The 19,442-nt window shown below is 39.5% G+C and overlaps 1 protein-coding gene across 6 annotated transcripts in view; it reads right to left on the bottom strand.

Annotated features, from left to right (window-relative positions):
• Positions 1-19,442, bottom strand: part of ZNF706 (zinc finger protein 706) — a 664,654-nt gene that overhangs the window by 15,551 nt on the left and 629,661 nt on the right. For 2 of the 6 annotated variants that reach the window (XM_050800776.1, XM_050800777.1), the window contains exons 2-5: positions 17,884-18,071; positions 13,777-13,913; positions 12,138-12,245; positions 11,080-11,391 (exon numbers count right to left, since the gene is read on the bottom strand). In XM_050800776.1, coding sequence (XP_050656733.1) covers positions 12,150-12,245; positions 13,777-13,911 — 231 coding nt within the window. In that variant the 5' untranslated portion in view covers positions 13,912-13,913; positions 17,884-18,071 and the 3' untranslated portion in view covers positions 11,080-11,391; positions 12,138-12,149. Of the gene's footprint in view, positions 1-11,079; positions 11,392-12,137; positions 12,246-13,776; positions 13,914-17,724; positions 17,831-17,883; positions 18,151-19,442 lie in introns of those variants that run through there. The other 4 variants (XR_007728142.1, XM_050800778.1, XM_050800774.1 and 1 more) reach the window with 4 other exon arrangements.

Below are 19,442 nucleotides of genomic sequence, written 5' to 3'. Positions count from 1 at the left end.
TGTAGCCTAAGTGTACAGTGTTTATAAAGTCTACAGTGGTATACAGGAATGTCCTGGGCCTTCACATTTACTCACCACTCACAGATTCATCCAGAGCAACTTCCCAGTTCTGCAAGCTTTATTCATGGTAAGTGCCCAATACAGGTCTAACATTTTGTATTTTTTACACTGTATTTTTTTTTTTTTTCTTGAGACGGAGTCCCACTCTGTTACCCAGGCTGGAGTGCAGTGGTGAGATCTTAGCTCACTGCAACGTCCGACTCCTGGGTTCAAGTAATTCTCCTGCCTCAGCCTTCCAAGCAGCTGGGTCTACAGGCACCTACCACCATGCCCGGCTAAACTTTTTTGTATTTTTAGCAGAGACAGGGTTTTGCCATGTTGACCAGGCTGGTCTTGAACCCCTGCCCTAAGGTGATCTGCCTGCCTCGGCCTCCCAAAGTGCTGGGATTACAGGCATGAGCCACCGCGCCTGGTCTACACTCAATTTTTACTGTACCTTTTTTATATTTAGATACAAAATACTTAGCATTGTGCTACAACTGCCTACAGCATTCAGTACAATAACGTCTGTACAGGTTTGTGGCCTAAGAGCCTCGGTCTGTAGTAGGCTATACCATCTATGTTTGTGTAAGACATTCTATAATGTTCATACAATGACAAAACTGCCTAAAAATGCATTTCTCAGAACATATCTCCGTGGTTAAGCAAGGCATGACTCTATATAAATATGTAAAAGTATAATAGAATCACTTAGGTTTACAATGCTGAAGATCATAGATTAAGACGTTATACATAAATATGGCATAATGATTTCTAAATATCTTATGTCAATGTTTTAAATATAAATTGAGCTTATTGTGCCTAAAAAAAATTAACACAATCACAGTACCTTTTAAGCTGTGAGCATGTCTGCTAAACGATAGGTTAATTGGTAATCAGGGCTTTAGGCCTCTTGGAAGGAAGCATTGATCCCATATATATGGCCATTTCCTGTGTGACACTATTTGATTCAAATCAGGGGTCTGTATCTGCTCCTTCCTTGACCCTCAGCTTCTACTCCTATTTTCCCAAAACCATACTCGCTTGGCCTTAGGGAAGCATCTGGGATGCTGACCACCACTGTTGAGAATGTATTTAATCCACACACTGGTACAAAGCAGGCACTCAATCAATGGATGGTAGTTCGTGACCCTGACAACCCAGCCTCAAGCCCGAACTCTTCTCATGTCTGAGAACCTATATGACCCTGGTGCTCCTCCTACCTCTTCTGACTATTCTTTCAGTTACTTCTCCTAGCTCCTTCTCTACCTATCCCTTAGTGAGGGCTTTCCATTGTTTTAACTTTGGTTTGTTTATTCTTTTCACTACATACAGCCTTAAAGGTATGTTCCTAAGACTTCAACTTTATACAAATCTCTCCAGGCCTGACTTCTCCAGTCTCAGTATCATGTTCCAAACTACATACGCTAAGTGTTCAAAATATGTTGCCACGTGCCCTTTACCAGTGTACTTTTTCAAGGGTACACGTTTTACATGCTTTGCTGAGTATTTTTTTTTTTTTTACACAGCATGGATCCTTACTACATTTCATTTGCTTTTATTGACTTATAAAGATCTATGTATCTGTGAGCTGCTGAAAACCTTTTAGCTTAAAAACAAGGTTTTTATGACAGGTTCTATGACAAAGAGCAATGGTTTAAAGTGAGGCGTGTGTCCCAGGTGGTAACGTAAGTTCATCCATTGGGATGTGAAAAGAAAATATTAGAATGTTTTTCATCTCATCCTGTGAATGTTTTATAATTACAACAGAAGTATGTGCATATAATTTATGGATACTTACATTGACAGTATAGTCAAGATTTTTTTTTTTTTTTACTGACAGAACTTTATGATTTAAGTTGTAGATCCACTGATGAAGAATGATCCTGACCTAACCTATAGTAATAATATTGCAGCACCACTTGCCAGGTGATTAAAAATAAGTATTTCTAAACTAAGTTTGACATCTAGGAGCCTATTAAAATACTGAATATAAATATGCTCTATAGTCAGAAATGTATCTCAAATTCAGGTGTGATGAAGATATTCTGATACTTATTCTGACTCAATATTCTCTCCGTTTAAATTTATAAGCATCTGGCCGGGCGCGGTGGCTCAAGCCTGTAATCCCAGCACTTTGGGAGGCCAAGATGGGCGGATCACGAGGTCAGGAGATCGAGACCATCCTGGCTAACACGGTGAAACCCCGTCTCTACAAAAAAATACAAAAAAGTAGCCGGGTGAGGTGGCGGGCGCCTGTAGTCTCAGCTACTCGGGAGGCTGAGGCAGGAGAATGGCGTAAACCTGGGAGGCGGAGCTTGCAGTGAGCTGAGATCCGGCCACTGCACCCCAGCCTGGGTGGCAGAGCAAGACTCCGTCTCAAAAAAAAAAAAAAAAAAAAAAATTTATAAGCATCTGAGAAAGATAAGGACAAGTAAAGATCAAACAGTTTGTATGTTCAAACAGGTCAATTTAAGAGTAGCTTTTTCCACTTGACAAAACATGCTCAAAGCACATAACTATCTCATGGGCTCCCAGCACTGCATTACTTAATGCAAGAGGACTGCTGAATGAGAAGGATCTCAGAGCCTATCTGATCCCCTATCAAATGACAGAAAACCCTGCTGCCCTGTCCCAGACATCAGCAGATAATCCCTTTACTAAGAATTTTAGGGAAGGGGTGCTCATGCCATAAGGCAAGCCATTGTGATACTGGATAAATCTAGATGTTGTAATGAGATTTCTTACAGTGAGATAATTTCTATCCATGGCTTTCAGATCTGCTCTCAACAAGACAGCACAGCAACTTTCCAAATGTCCCCTTAGTAAACATGGTTTACAGTCGACTCACCATCCCTGACCTCCTCCCTGCATTGTGAGGAATGTAGACAGTGTTTCACTTATAAACAGCAAAGACAGAGACATTCGGAACAAAACATCAACTTCACAAGAAAACTGGCTCTCAATAAATAAAAATGTGTGATTAACATGTGTTCTCCTAAACTAAGATTGCATTCCTGTATTTTAAAGCAAAGAAGTCATGCTTGGCTCATAATAAGACTTTAATAAACTAATACATTGGCTCTTAACCTGAAAAAATGCCAAGACAGACTGCAGCCTATATTTTGTACTTGTAAACTGTAATTTTTATAAGTTCTAAATGGATTTAACATTTACTCCATTTAAACTGCTTCTTGTTTTTACTTTAGCCTTTCAGCCTGAAATCTTTCTGGATTGTAATTCTGTATTAGCTTTCCCTCCCTACTTTGTGTTATTTGTAAACTGGTAACACACATATTACACACACACTTAAAGCTGGCAGGATCTGAAACTCAACAGGTTAACACACATATATTAAACATCTGAGTGCAGAAATTCAAAATAAGTTTAAGGTCCATCCACTAAAATGTACTACTGCCTGTAGATAATCTTGCTATCAAAATTACTGTAAATTACTTTGCCTTTCTAAAATTGAGATGTATCATCAAGCTGTCCCTTGATTTCCTCAAGCATATTTTTACATGCAATTCGAAAAAGAAAAAATACTTTGTAAACTATATAAAGTGTTCTACATATACAGTAATGCTTATAGGAGCCCTCCTCTTATGGCTTCAGTAATCTAAAAGAGTAAATCCAAAAAACAGTTTATTAAAAAGTAATCTATAAAGCAATGAGAATAGTTTGTTGCAATTTAGGGAATGCTACATTTAAAGACAATAGTTTCATGCTGTCATAAACATTAAAGTAGACACAAAAATAAGACTACTCTTGTCCCAAGGAAAGAACAGTAAAATGATAAAAAGATGAAAAGTCACGCCCAGTGACTTTGAGGTTACAAGGAGTGATCCTATCAGATTAGACAGCATTAGAGAGAGGGCACAGAAGAACGGAAGAAAAAGAGGGCATCCCAGTTAAGATGCAGAAAGATTGTGTGAAGGCAAGAAAGGCATAGTAAGAGTTACTCAAAGAACAGCAAGCAATTCACTCAGCAAGAGGATGGGAACAAGTATGGCAGAAGGGGCTGGCTGGAAGCACATGCTGGGGTCAGACTGTGTGGAGGACCTGTCAATCACAACCAAGGAGTATGTGTTCATCTGTATGTGGGCCAGGGAGAGCACCTAAGTGCTTCAGAGGAGGGGGCTGTGACTTGAACTGTGTTTTAGAAGAATTTCTCTTGTCGCAAAGAAAACAAACATGACAAGGGAAAAATACTAGAAATAAAACTACACATGAAATTAGTCCAAGGCCTAACTGAGGAAAAAGGAGATTCACAGTAAAAAGATAACGTACTTATTTACCTAGAGACCAAGGGCAAACTTATAATTCTGCATTTTCTTCAATATTCTCTTCTGTGCTTTTTAGAAAATCAAGACACAAATTACTTATCTCCAGTCTTCTGGATAGCTTCCTATGTGTATCACTTTCCTAGATTGACAGTGGTTCAGACTTAATGTCAAATTCTGCAAATTCCTATAGCCTTCTGAGTTGTAATTCATCAAAGCCAAGTAAAAATCCAGTGAAATCATATGTCCTTTTAGTATTTCATCATATTGGGTTCATTTTCACAATGAGAGTTTTACAAAATACACAGCAAATAAATAGGAGTTGCTTAGGGAGTGCTAACACTCATTCCTTGTTATTACTGCTTAACTGAAAACAAGTAAATAAATTTCCTTTACTACTTTTCAGGAACTTTTTGCCCTTCTAAAATTTAGTCTCCTGACACTATTTTTTTTATAGTTTGTAGTCTTCTTTCATATTTATTACTGTATATTCCTTTTCCCACATTAGTACATTTAAGTGCTGAGGTTCATGAAAAACAAACAAACAAAAAAACAAAAAAAAATCAGCATTCGAGTTGAGCCCTGAAGAATAAGTAGCATTTCCACAGCAAGAGACCAGGGCTGAGTGGGGGAGAAGAGAAAGTATTTTAGTCCTAAGAAAAAGCACAAGCAGAAATGGGCAAACGTGAGAAGGGTATGTGTAAAGACACACTGTGTTAGTTTCAGTAGAGGGAGGAGGGAAAGGAAGATAGAGGGAAGAAAGCTAACAGCTACTGAGCACTTATGATTGTGCAGGTGCTTATACTCATTATTTCATTTGCTTGTTAACTTAAAACAATCATTTGAGGTAGGTATTAGTTTCTGTATTTTTTTTTTTTTTTTTTTTTTTGAGACAGAGACTCACTCTGTTGCCCAGGCTGGAGTGTAGTGGCACGATCTCAGCTCACTGCAACCTCTGCCTCCCGGGTTCAAGGAATTCTCTGCCTCAGCCTCCCAAGTAGCTGGAATTACAGGTGCCTGCCATCACACCTGGCTAATTTTTGTATTTTTAGTACAGACGGGGTTTCACCATCTTCGCTAGGCTGCTCCTGAACTCCTGACCTCCTGACCCACCCGTCTCGGCCTCCCAAAGTGCTGGGATTACAGGTGTGCACCATCACGCCTGGCCAGTTCCTGCATTTTATAAGGTGACTGAAGATAATGTAACTCAGAAAGGTGAAGTAACCTGTCCAAAATGAGCAAGGGAAAAGCAGAGCCAGATTTGAACTTAGGTGTTTTCCATTTTTCTCACTGGGTCATTCAACTACAGCTTTAAATTCTTATGTTTGGCCATATTCTATCCTATTTAAGTAAGAAACACTGTTGCTATCAGAAATGCTCCCAGCTATTCAAAGCAAGGCTTGAATACAGTCTATTTTGTTACTATGAAAATCCATATACATAAATATTAAATAATAGAACCTAATATAGATCCCAAACACGAAAGGTTATTTTGTTACTGTAACTTACTAAACTGACTTAAATCTAATAAAAATACTATTTCTTCATAGCAGTCAGGTAACCATAGAAAACATATTTCACTAGTCTTGCATAAAAAATATGCCTTAAATGCAAACTGTGGATTTATACTTTATCTGTTAAGGCTTCCAGCAAGTGGTGCAGACAGAGCCTACAATTCCGTTCTCCGTGTAAAATAAGTTACAGGTTTCATAACTCTAGTTATCTGGCAACTCTCAGTTCTTCCAAGTTTACTGTGGATAGCAGATTGAATATAGTCAGAAGGCCCCAACAAATAAATGGGCAATGGACAATTCACAAAATATAAACAGTATCTGGCTAACAAATGTAGTTAAAATATTCCTGCTCCACTAGAAATCAAGGAAATATACAAGGGATAACCTACCAAATTCAGGAAAAAGTGCTAGAATTCAAACAAAGGTAATGCAGTAACATGCAAAACATCATTGGTCAAGTATTGTCTGGTCCTACATACTATATAGTCTGCAAAGCTGGTTCTCTGTCATTTGCTATTTTAATGAAGCATTGTACACTTTACAGAAGAGCTTTAAAGTTTTATGATGTGTAATTCTAAATGTAGAAACAAAGTCTTCTGCACAAATTAGAGAAAACTTAAATGTCCAACAACAGGAAAATGGTTAAAAAAATGATAGGTAATCTACCCAATGGATCATTATGCAGCCACAAAAATTCCACTTAGCACAGTCAATAACACGAAAAACCCACCTGTTATGTTGCTAAATGAAATGGCAAAGTACAAAGACATCATATGAAAAAAGTGACTACAAAATTCAAAAACATGCATTAACTTAAAAAAATCTATGTGGTAAGAATGAGACAGAGAGAGACAGAGAAAGAGACAGACATGGACACTATTCACCAAAATGTTTTGTACTGGTAAATTTTTAAAATTCAACTTTACCATAGTCTTCAAATTTTTATATATGAGATATATTTCAAAATGTGTTACTTTTATAATGAAGTAGAGGACAAGAAATGCCACGTACAGCCACACTGTAGTCTGGGGTTATTTAGTGCAGGGACAAACATCCCTAAATACAGCTTTTTGGGCCCTAGTAGTATCATCGCATTAGAGCACAGCAAAATTCTTGCCCATTAATCTACATTCATAATAACCTAGAATAACTAAAAGTGTTTTATGGATAGTAAACTGTTAAATAGAGAAACATACAAGAGGTTGTAAAAAGATCTCTATCAAACCAGTATCAACACAGTATTTCATTAATAAATATAAATCTTCCTGACACACTTGCATCATGTCATTCCCTGCCCCCAAACTCTGGAAGAATCCCCAGTGTCAGGAGTAATTTGAACAATTTTCTAAAGTGTGCACGCATTGCACAATCTCGTCCCATTCTAATGATTCTCCCCACTCATATCCATGGGATCAAAGGCTCTCATTCACAAGCCTTGCGCTCAGGCTGGCCTACTCACTTTGTCTCAAAGAAACTTTATGTACTTTTGCTCAATCAGCCACCCACACCTTGATTTCCCTATTCCTTCCTACTCCTCCCTCAGCTGACTCCCCATACTCCGAGGCACAGACTGCCCTCTTTAACCCACAAGCCATCCTATACACATATAAACACATACATATACATATACCTCATTAAGTTATTGTCTATAAAACACACCAAGCACTTAGCCATATAGCCTAAAATTATGTAAATAAATATATGTATTATCTCCATAACACATCTGAATTTCCAAAGATTAGGGAACTTTGCTATGTTTCTTTGTATAAAACATTGCTTTTATGTAATACTTTATAGCTTACAATGCAACTTCACATACATGATTTTCAATAAATACCTTAGTGACTTAAACTTCTCAGAGTTCATCCTAGAAAGATCTGGGATAAAGATATTATTCCTGCCTACAACCCTCAAATAAAATTAGTTAATGATAGTATTAACAATTACTTCATACTGAAGATATCCCCAAGTGAATATAAAGAAATGACCAAAGTCTGTCTCTGAATGTGCGGATTTTAAATTTGGAGCCATATGGTATTCAAAGAATAAAAGCTAAAAAATGGCTATTTAAAAAAAAAAAAGGATACTTCGGTAAGACAACTTATCAAAAGAACATTTAAAATAAAAAATATTTTCAATTTAACATGGTAATCTACAATCAAAAATGACAGGTTGAACTTTTAAAAAGTCTTATTTTCTTTGTTAAGTAGACAGATACTTTCATTAAACCTACAAACTGAAAGCTCTTAAGATTTTTCTGAAACTTTTACAATAAGTAAAATTAAGGTAGCCTAAACTATTTCAGAATGTAAAGTCACAGTAAACACAACTCCCTGGTGTTGATCTTCATTGCCATATACTGTTAAAAAGTACATGACCAAAAAAGTCCTCTGACCAAAACTAAACCAAACACTTTCCAAAAAAACCAGAAATCTAGTACAAATGAATTAATTCACTGAGCAGTTTAAATACAGTATTTCAGCTATAGTTTGGACTGTGTTTGATCACTGCGTTATAGAAGAAGGCCTTTACCCACATTTTAAAATAGGTACAGTATATTACATATACATTATATATATATATATAGAGAGAGAGAGAGAGTCTTGCCCAGGCTGAAGTGCAGTGGTAAGATCTCGGCTCACTGTAACCTCCACCTCCCAGGTTCAAGCCATTCTCCTGCCTGAGCTTCCTGAGTAGCTGGGATTATAAGCATGTGCTACTAGGCCCCGCTACTTTTTGTATTTTTAGTAGAGATGGGGACTTGCCATATTGGCCAGGCTGGTCTCGAACTCCTGACCTCAAGTGATCCCTCCACCTCAGACTCCCAAAGTGCTGCGATTACAGGCATGAGCCACTGCACCTGGCCACATTACATATATTAATGAAAATTAAAAACATGGGTTTTCTTAGGTAAAATAGTAATGTTGATAAATTCTACCTTATGCCACATCTCAGGTTTGAATTATGATGTCATTAATTACCTATACAGTGTCTTTAATATTAAACTGAAAGTATAACTTCAAATCTTATAATATCATCAAGGACTTATCCATCCAATTCAATGAACTGACCTAACTATTTTTCATAATTGTATTTTTATGTTAATAGCCAATCACTTACCCCTTTCCAACAGTTCACACTTATTCTATATAGTAAGCTTTCAAAATGACAAATTTTTTTCCACCCAAGTATTCTACAGACCTCAAAAAGGCAGACTACAGGGAAAACAACGAGAAATGAAAGAAATCTCTTGCTACCCTCACATCTACCAAGCTATACTTAAGAGCCAATTCTAAGTTCAGAAAAAAAAAAGAAAAAAGAAAAAAGAAAAAGTGGGAATATAAAAACCTCTTAAAATGTAGAAGAAATTAGACTAGTTTAGTTTTCTTTAATATCTTCTTTAATAAGACATTACAGCACACAACTGAGCCCCCAGTGTGTCAGTTAAACATGGGGATGTATATCCACATGAAGAGAATGGAAACAAGTTTAATCTTAACCCCATTCCTTTTGGCAAGTAATAGAAATACAGCATACAAATGGACCAATTCTCTCTCAGTGTATTTTATCAAGTCTTTGAAGACACCATAACAGTTTTATAATGAACTCTGCTGCAATCTGTTAAAGAATCTTCAAATTAAATTACAGGGATGTTTGGTTTTTAACTCAAACACAGTAAAATGGGGATTGTACTAATAATCCCCTCATGAACTATAAGGATTAATATGCTCACGTAAGATCAATGCAGCTATTTCCCTGTCACTGAGATAATAGTGTTAAATATGGTGTCTTCAGCTGCTTATAAAAAAGGGTTAAGTACAAGAACAAAAAAACTTTCATCCTGAATTACAGTCACTAAAACAAATGAAAAAAAATTAAACCAAAACTTGTGAATGGTTTTCTATGATTTGTCACTGAACATAAACATACATATGCTCAAAGCGCTTTTTAAAAACTTTTAAGTTGTGATTTAACCAGAACTTCTGAAATATCCACAAGAAATTAGGTAAAATTCTAACGTTCTGGTAATCAACATATTAGGAAACAACAGATATTAAATCTGAAACTTAGGAAATTAAATACACAAAATAAAAGGACTATTTTCAAGTAAGGGCATAAGAATAGGAGTTGCTAAGAAACTATCAGCACTGAAGCTTTTCCTTGGAAACATCTTAAACTTACAGGGAAGACAAGGTGGGCAAAATATGCAGAGCTACAAAACAAAGCAATGACAAGTTACAGCAGAAGAGGGAATGCATTCTGTAATCCACAGGATCAGATAAGTGGCTCTAAGCAGTTACCAGTAAGTATTTTAGTGTTCTTCCTATTATATTGAGTTAACAGCAGTTTTACAAGTTAAGAGTTGACACAAGCAAATTAGAAGAACTCAAAAATTAGCCTTCCGTAATTGGGTAAGATTTACCATATCCATCTGAACAAACCCATTTCCCCATCCTGAGATCTAAAAGAATGTGAATATTGACCCATTTTAATACTTTTCAAGTTCAGATGGAAGTCATACTGTACACCAGTCTTTGATTTTAGGAAACAGCACAAAGCAAACTCCTAAAATCAACAACTCACTTAGAAAAGAAAGGAGGGAAAGGGTTCTGGGAATTAATCCAGCCACAAATCATTCCAATCTTCCTGTTAATGCAAAATCCATTTGTAAAAATGGCCAAATAGTAACTACCAAAAACCTCAAAAATTAATGTTTCAATTTCAAATTAAAGAATTTCAAGAGTTTTCAAAGAATCTAGTATCAAGATCGGCCTTTACCAGTTCACATTTGTTCCATATTTTGCATTAAACAATAGGTTTAATGATTATTTCATTATGGCATATACATCAGAACCTAATCTTTCAGAAGGGCTCACTGACAATCCAACTGCTTTTAGGAATTATCAGTTATCTACAGGGTACACCTGACTGGCAGTTAGAGCCAGGTCATACTGCAATTTTAAATATTCCAACTCAAACACAGGAAATGATCAGAGGGGTACAATGACACATAACCGCAATATACTAAGGCAGCAGATAAGTCATTTTTCACCTAGAGAATCAGCTGCCCATAAAATCATATGCACAATTTTAATGAATGAGTCTGCTCTAGTTTAAGGAACCTGCCACTGAGCTGAGAGAGGGATATAAGAATTGCACTTGCAATTCTAGCTGATGAATTCATTAGATTTTTATAAGGCAAATAATGTGGAAAGTTAGAACAGAATTTCTAAAAACATTTATCCTGTGATGTCGTAAATCAAAGTACTATTTTATTAAATGAGTTATTTTACACAATATGAACATCAATATAATTACAGTTGTAAAAAAATTTTTTATAACAAGAATGGACTGATTTTCAGATTTCCAAATCAGAGTCAACTGTACATTTACACAGAATTGTCTTTGCATGAAGCCCAAAAGGGAACAGCATAAAAATGAGTGTTTCTGTAGCCCCTTTATTTTTGCTGATCAACAGTTTGTTAGAAAAGCAGCTGCAGGTATGTTACCTAAGGTCTGAGACAGTAGAAGAGTCAAAGGTGTCGTGAATCCACCTATAAAACATAAGCAAAATTTTCAATGAATGTTACCATTGCATAAATGCAACTTATATGCATTTCAAATAACTAAGAAGAAGCACTATGAAGATAGTATCTGGTAAACTTGTCAACCGGACTTTATATTTTGAACTTTGATGAATTTATTTTAAAAAGAAATAATTCTCAAACACACAACACACCCACCACCAACTCCACTATTTAGGGGGAAAAAATCCAACCAAATGTAATGCGTAAAGTGGTAACTTTCAACCAACAAATTTATAAACAAATTTATATAGCACATATCTACATTTTGCCCTATATTTTAATACTCAGAAGCTCTGCTAAGGGGATAGGTTGATGGGGGGGGAAAAGAAGAACCTCTGCTAAGTACTATAAGTAAACTAATTGTAAAGAGGTGCTCACGAACATTGGTGTACATTGTTTTTGAGAGGGAAACTCTCAAATATCTTTGTAATCACTATTTTCCTTAAACTGATACGTTTCTTCCATTCTTGGATCAGAGATGGCTAGCATGTACTCATCTCCCCATTTTTGGCTACAGTAGTAAAAATATGGATGTTTCAAAGGCAATGAAAGGAAACAGTCTGAGAAAAAAGGGACTAAGTTACACATTAACTTAAAAAGGGGAAGCAATAAAATCTCAGAAGGCAGAAATTAATTTCACAATAACAGAAGACAGTTTTGGTCTTGTATACAACCCTGATATTAACAAACCAATAGAAAAAGAGGTGAGTTACCTGTAAACAACCTTATGCCTGAACATCAGCTAATTCTGGAGGAAGTGGAGTCTTAGGATGCTTGCTCTCAAAGTGCTGCTTGAAGGTCTTAGGGTCTGGCATTTGTGTCTAACAAAAAAATCGTGCAAGAGAGAGCTAGACTTTATTTATGAAATAAAAATGTGTTACTTTTTAGAATCCTGAACCTTCTCAGGATAGACAATTATCACAAAAATACCTTTAAATTCCTACAACTTAGTGGCTGGCATATGAAGAGGGACTTTGTGGTAAAGAAATTCCTAACATTCCCACATTTCACATATAAAGAAAGGTAGGTCACATAGAATGTATTCTGCTTATCTGATTAACAGCAAACAATAGGTAACATTTACTGAACCCTTATTATGTTAAGCATGTTACCTTAATTACTACAGAACCTTCAAAGTAATCTTCAGCGCCTACTAGCATCCTCATTTTACCTGATAAGGAAACTAAAACCCAGTTTAATTTGCCCAAGACCTTATTTTAACTTAGTACTAGGTATGTGACCTCTCAGATACTATACTATACTGACTTCCCTTGGCAAGAACCTTCAATTATTTATTCTTAACCCATTCAATTACACAAAATATGAAATAGAAGTCTGTGGTTTTGAGTTTTTAAGTGTGTGAACTACTCTAGCACATTTAGATTAAGGCATTTCTTCATCATTAGTTGATTAAAATTTGCACCATGCCTCTTTCCAAACTATCAGAAGTTGCTCAATTTCATTATTTTGAGTGTATATGTAGTGGACTAACCCCACTGTGGTTTCCTTTGGTACTGCCATTCACTAACTTCAAGGGTAATGAGCTTAAACAAACAGGCAAGAGGTTCTGATTTGGAGCTTCAGAAGTACTTCTTTGAGAAGCAGTACAGTAGTGGTCCAGAGGGTGGACTTTGGAGCTGAACTGCCTGAGTTCAGATTCCAGCTCTTCTACTAACCAGCTGGGAGACCCCACACAAATTGTTTAATTTCCATGAGTCAGTTTACTCTTCTGTAAAATGAGAACAATAAAAGTACTTTATCTTACAGGGTTAGGTGGATTAAATAGGTGAATACATGTAAAACACCTGGCTCTATGTCTGGCATATGGTAAGCACTCAAAAGTAGCTGTTATTATTACTGTTCTTCAAATCTAATAAAACACATTAATTCTAGGAAAAGCTCTCAACATGAATATACTCTATATGGTTTTACAGACATCCTAATTATAAAATTTAGTGAAGAAAAAGAAAAAAGCCAATTATATAGCCAGAGGTATATTTACTAGCATATTATATAGCTCTAAGAGTATGGTTTAGAGTTATATGATATGCTAGTGAAGTGTTTTATATGCCCTTATGAAGACATCTTTATTTTATATGAGGAAAGGGATTTTGTTCTGTTCACTCCTTTTTCCCAGGACCTAGAGATTTTTGCCTGGCCATAGGAGCCATTCAAAAAATGTTTGTTGAAAGGGTGAATGAAGATAGATACCTAAAATAATCAGCTCTCAAACCTACTATTTCAAGTAAAGCATCTATTTTTGTCATTTCAAAATTTTAATCTATACAAACCAATTTATAATGAAAGAACTGCTCACAGGAGAGCTGTATCTTTCAATTCAATTCCCCTTACCCTACAGACAGTGCAGGTATATATTAAGGCAGCTTTGGCAGCAGCCTTTTGGTCATGTCCTTGTTTCTTCTTTTGTCCAGCTTGCTTTTTGGCATTTTTCTGCTGAGACTGAATTTTCTGCTGTCCACGAGCCATATCTAAAAACAGAAGGTGAAGCATTAGAGTGGCTTATTTACTCTAATACAGAGTAATCTAAGCATAAGAACGTTCTTAGAACTGAAGCCTTAAGTTTTATAGAAACATCTGGCAAATAAAAATGTATAGGTATTAAAATTCCCACATACAAATGCTACAAAAGTATCAACTGGCAGAACCCTGTGGAAAACTAGTTGGTAGTTGTTTATTCTATGAGCCAGCAATTCCACTCTTGGTATGTACTCAACAGAAATGCAAATGTTATGTACACCAAGACATGTACAAAATGTTCTGAGTGCCCATTCCAAAACTGGAAAAAATCTGAATGCCCATCAACAGTAATATGGATGCACAACTTGTATACATATTTTTATAGTATTTATACAACGGAATACTACCCAGCATTTAAAAAATTGTGGCCAGCTGGGGGCGGTGGCTCACACCTGTAATCCCAGCACTTTCGGAGGTTGAGGCGGGCGGATCACGAGGTTAGGAGATCGAGACCATCTTGGCTAACACGGTGAAACCCCATCTCTACGAAAACTTCAAAAAAAAATTAGCCGGGCGCGGTAGTGGGCGCCTGTAGTCCCAGCTACTCGGGAGGCTGAGGCAGGAGAATGGCGTGAACCTGGGAAGTGGAGCTTGCAGTGAGCCGAGATCACGCCACTGCACTCCAGCCTGGGCTACAGAGCGAGACTCTGTCTCAAAAAGGAAAAAAAAAATTGTGGCTAGGTGTGGTGGCTCACACCTGTAATCCCCGCACTTTGGAAGGCCAAGGTGGGTAGATCGTGAGGTCAGGAGTTCAAGATCAGCCTGGCTAAGATGGTAAAACCCCATCTCTACTAAAAATACAAAAAATAAAATAAATAAATAAATAAATAAATAAATAAATAAGCCAGGTATGGTGGTGAGCGCCTGTAATTCCAGCTACTTGGGAGGCTGAGGTCTCCGGAGAACTGTTTGAATCTGGGAGGCGGAGGTTGCAGTGAGGCGTGATGGCACCACTGCACTCCAGCCTGGGCGACAGAGGGAGACTCTGGTCTCAAAAATAAACAAACAAAAACAAACTGGTTGTATCTCAATGTTAAAGGAAAGAAGCCAGTTGTAGGGAATATACATTATTTAAAGATCAAAACAGGCAAAGCTAATCTACAGTGAAAGGGGTCACCTTGGAAGTTATGGGTCATGACTGGGAAGACAGGATATGAAGGGGACTTACGGGGTTCTGAAAATGTTCTTGAATCAAGTGTGCTTACTAATAAAAATTCATTGAACTGTACACTTAACATTTATGCACTTTACTGTCTGTAATCTTCAAAAGTTTACGAAAAAGTTCAGCCCCCGCCATCATTTTACTTGATCACTCTGCAAAGTATTCATTGTGACTTGTGATTGTGATTTTTATAACTTTAAGAGAAATAAAAGCTGTCTGTTAATCCTTCTAAAGGAGACCTCAGAAATAGGTGGAAACTGTTCTCTTACTTAGTTTTCATAAAACTACTGTTATTAATTTTTTTAAAAAGTTGGTCTTGCTGGATTGCTGCACAAATTATAAAATGAGATTATCAGCCAGCCACTAATCCCAGAAGTTTCTTTGCTCTCTAGACGTCAGTTCCCAGTTGAGGGAATGAACTTGGTTAAGAGGGTTCTTTTACAAAGCTGAAAGATACCACTTTTTGTACCAATGATCTGACGTGAACCCAAATGGATTAAAAAAAAAAAATGAAGTCACTGAAAAAAGTTACTTTTACTTTTCCATTTAAATTAAGGGCTTTTATTCGATCACACAAGTTAAACCTGTTCATAAAGAGTCTATCATGAGTCTCAATTGCTTTTTAAATATATCAAAATTGGATCCTAAGTAGAATTCATATATATATATATATAGTTTTGACTAGCACTGTAACTGAATGTAAATCACTGCAGGACAGGAACATACAATGGATTTGTATCAACTTCACCAGAGAAGGATGATGCTAGCTTCTTCTGACTAGGACCGTAATTAGTTAATGGATATGAGGTCAAAGCATTTCATAAAAATTACTGAGCTCCTTCCGTTCCCCAAAAAAGGAAACTAAAAAAATACACTGATTGGAGAAGTTCCCACTAGCATTAAAAAAAATGAACTGAAAGTCAGATAAAATATAAAAGAGGGTCAATGTTTTTCAGGATAGTCAGCTGAATATTTCAACTGACGAAATATGGGTTTTTTATACTAAGCTAGCATACGAGCCTAATACATTTTTGTAACTGAAAATGTTTAGCATGCCAGTCTAATATGAGAACCCCATTCCCATCAAACAATGGTAAATATTACCAGCTGTTATCAGTCCTTGAAGACTAAGGTTCCATTTTTGCTTTAGATAAAAAAAAACAAAAACAAATTCTTATTAATTCTAAGCTAAAAGGCACATTTTTTAAAAAAATGAATTTAAGTCCAATGTTACCGCAAGCTTACAAACCTATTCCCACGGAAACAGGTTTGGATACTTATGTATTATTTGGACGACAGTAGTCACGTGATCAACCTTTATGTATACCAATGTTTTGTAAGATTTTTTGTCTCAATGTCTTACTATCAGGACCTTGTAACAAAATAGTCAGTCCTCTCACACATCTTAACTCTTCGACACAATGTATTTTCTGTATGTTAATACACTGATTTTGTGGGAAACCTTGTTTTACGTTGAAAAAAAAAAATCTTCAAAAATGGTAAGCCACTAATTTCAGAAGTTTCTCTGCTTTCTAGAAGTTACTATCTATTTTGATATTTCCATGTAGTGACTCGTACAAACCAATGTCATTAGATACGCAAAATTATTTTTAACTTTTGCACTTAGGATTTTCCCTAAAATATAACATTACACAATAGATTTAACCCATTTTCCATTGTCACCAAACAGCAACCAAAAAGCCCGAAGAGACTTAATAAATAAAACCAGGTAAAGGAAATGGAATCAAATAGACTAAATGCATGAGGTAGGCCCCTAACTTCTGACAACACGCCGCATCGATTTCCTTTCTGAAAGCAGAAATTCAAACGAACCAACCACCTGCTTTTGGACAGCTCAACTTAGGACTTGCTCTCAAGCCAACAGAATTTTCTACAAAATCGTAGGCAGCTATAACCGCTCCTTGAATTAAATGGGACAAACTGGAGGGAAAAAGTCATTTACAAATACCTACATGTTGGTTTTTAATGCAACTCTCAGTGTGGTTTTCCGAGGGGGCTGCAAAGATGGAAGTAGTAGAAGAAACGAGTTCTAAAATGAGGCGCTCTCGTAGGAGGCAACAAGTAAGCACTGCCCCAAAGCTCCTTTTAAAACCAACACAAATGAGTAACAGAAGAAAAGGATTTTGGGTCCAGGAAGTAGGCTCATTCTCCATAACCATCTGAAAGGAAGAGGCCCAGGCAGCGCTCCACATCCTGACCCTAGCTTTTAACACCATCGTTTTGGGGAGAGGAGAGGAGGAACGCACCCAGAGTGAGGTCTCCACCCAACACTTCTCCGACCCCAGCTGCAGCCTGGCGCACCTTCCTCCCCAAACCCGCCTCTCCCACCTTGGAGACCCCTTCCTCCTCCCTGCCACCAAAGGCCACGCAGCCCCCATCTAGCCAGTTCTCACGGACCCTGGTAGGAGACGCGCCTCCCGGAGGCCGAGACTGCCCGAACCCCGGCCCCTGCGGCCACCGGGAGCGCCACACTCCGGCAGCCGACCGGCGGCTGTCGCCGGGGATAAGGTTACCGCTCCGCTTCCGCGGCTGGCCTGCTACCCGGCCACCTGCAGGGCCTGGCAGGCGCCCGAACTCACCCTCCTTCCCGCGGTCCGCGCCGGGCCGGGCCCCGCCGCCCCCCGCGACCCCTCGCGACTCGCGGCAAGTCCCACGGTCCCCACCGCCCCCCGCTGGCCGGCCCCCGCCCCGTTTCCCGGGCGTCCCGCGGCGTCAGGACCGCCCCCGCTGCCGCTCACCCGGGCCGGGACAGTCTTGCGTCGGAGAGACCGCACAGCGCGAGAGGGCCGGGAGAGGACGCCGGAGGGACAGGAAGGGGGAGCGCGCCCAGCACCGCCTGGGCCTCCTCCACCCGCTCAGGAGGGGAAACAGGAGAGCCGGGAGCACAACAGCCCGCGCCTCGCACGCTCGCCACCGCCGCGCGCCCGCCGCCGCCTCAGCCTTAGGGGAGGCCACTACGCCTCGTGCCCGCGCACGCCGTGCCGCTCTCCCCGGCGCCCCCGCCCCGCCTGCTCCTCGCAGCCCCGCCCACTTGCCTTCCTGCGGCGGCCTCCTGCTGGCCCCCCACCCCTCTCGCACGCCTGCGCCCTGGCCGGTCGCGCGGGCCAATGGCAGCGCGCCCCTATTACATAAGCGCGAGGGGCGGGCCCTGGTGGACACTAACTTCAGGGGACGTCGCCCTCTGTCCCCAGGCGCTCTTCCCCTCCGGCGCGCTCTGTCCCGGCGGCTTCTTCACCCAGCCCTGGGAGTCACGTGATCCCGGTCCTGGCTGGTGACCGGGCCGCGGCGTGTTTCACAAATCTCTTGCTCGCTCGCTCATCCACTCGGGCGGCGGCCGGGCCTCAGGCCCTGCGCCCCTTTTCCAGCTCCTCCCTGGCTGACGCGCCGGTCTCGGCGTCGCCCTCCTCGGCACCGGCTGAGGCGGTGGCTCGGGAGAGGATCGCGGGGTCGCGGTGGCTGAGTCACATTCCGGGAGCCCCGCCACCCAGGACACCGCGGCCCCGGCCCCCAGCGAGCCCGGCGGCCCAGCGGCTCTGAACGCGGACGCACAGCCTTTGTTCTTTCACCAGCCGCCGTTTACCTCACTCCCATGGAAACCCCGGGTGTTTTTCCAAGCTGGGGGGTTTTAGTGAGTTCAAGATTCAAGCCTGAGCCCCATTAAAAATTGCTGGCTGCGCCGGGCGCGGTGGCTCACGCCTGTAATCCCAGCGCTTTGGGAGTCCAAAGTAGGAGGATCACTTAAGCCCAGGAGTTCCAGACCAGCCTGAGTAACATAGCGAGACCCACGTCTCAACAAAAATAAAATAAAATAAAAAATTAATGGAGCATGGTGGCCAGCGCCTGTAGTCCCAGCTACTCGGGAGGCTAAGGTGGGAGAATCGCTTGAGCCCAGGAAGTGGAGGTTGCAGTAAGCCGAGATCGCGTCACTGCACTCCATCCTGGACGACTGAGTGAGACCCTGCCTAAAAAAAAAAAGAAAAAGAAAAATTGCTGGCTAGGCTTCTCTGAGGGGTTTAGTTTGACTGCTAACAATGTACAGTACTGAGTTGCTAATACTTTGGGGAATGGTTAAAGTTCTTTGGGCGCGCTCTGTCTCTCTCTGCATTTACAGGCAATGGCAGCAAACTGTCAATATCTGACTACAGCAATGACGATTATAACCATGATTAAATTTGCTGATTATCTGGAAACAGTACTTTAGACATCAGCCTTATTCTGCATACTTAACCCCGCCCCCCGCCACATTAGTTTCTAATTAGAACTACTAGTGACAAAAAAAAAAAAGCGTTTGCATTGG

This window comes from Macaca thibetana, chromosome 8, assembly GCF_024542745.1.
Source record: "Macaca thibetana thibetana isolate TM-01 chromosome 8, ASM2454274v1, whole genome shotgun sequence".
In the NCBI taxonomy this organism is placed as follows: Eukaryota; Metazoa; Chordata; class Mammalia; order Primates; family Cercopithecidae; genus Macaca; species Macaca thibetana.
The sequence above is the reverse complement of the archived record's forward strand: the minus strand, read 5'-3'. Positions and strand labels throughout refer to the sequence as shown.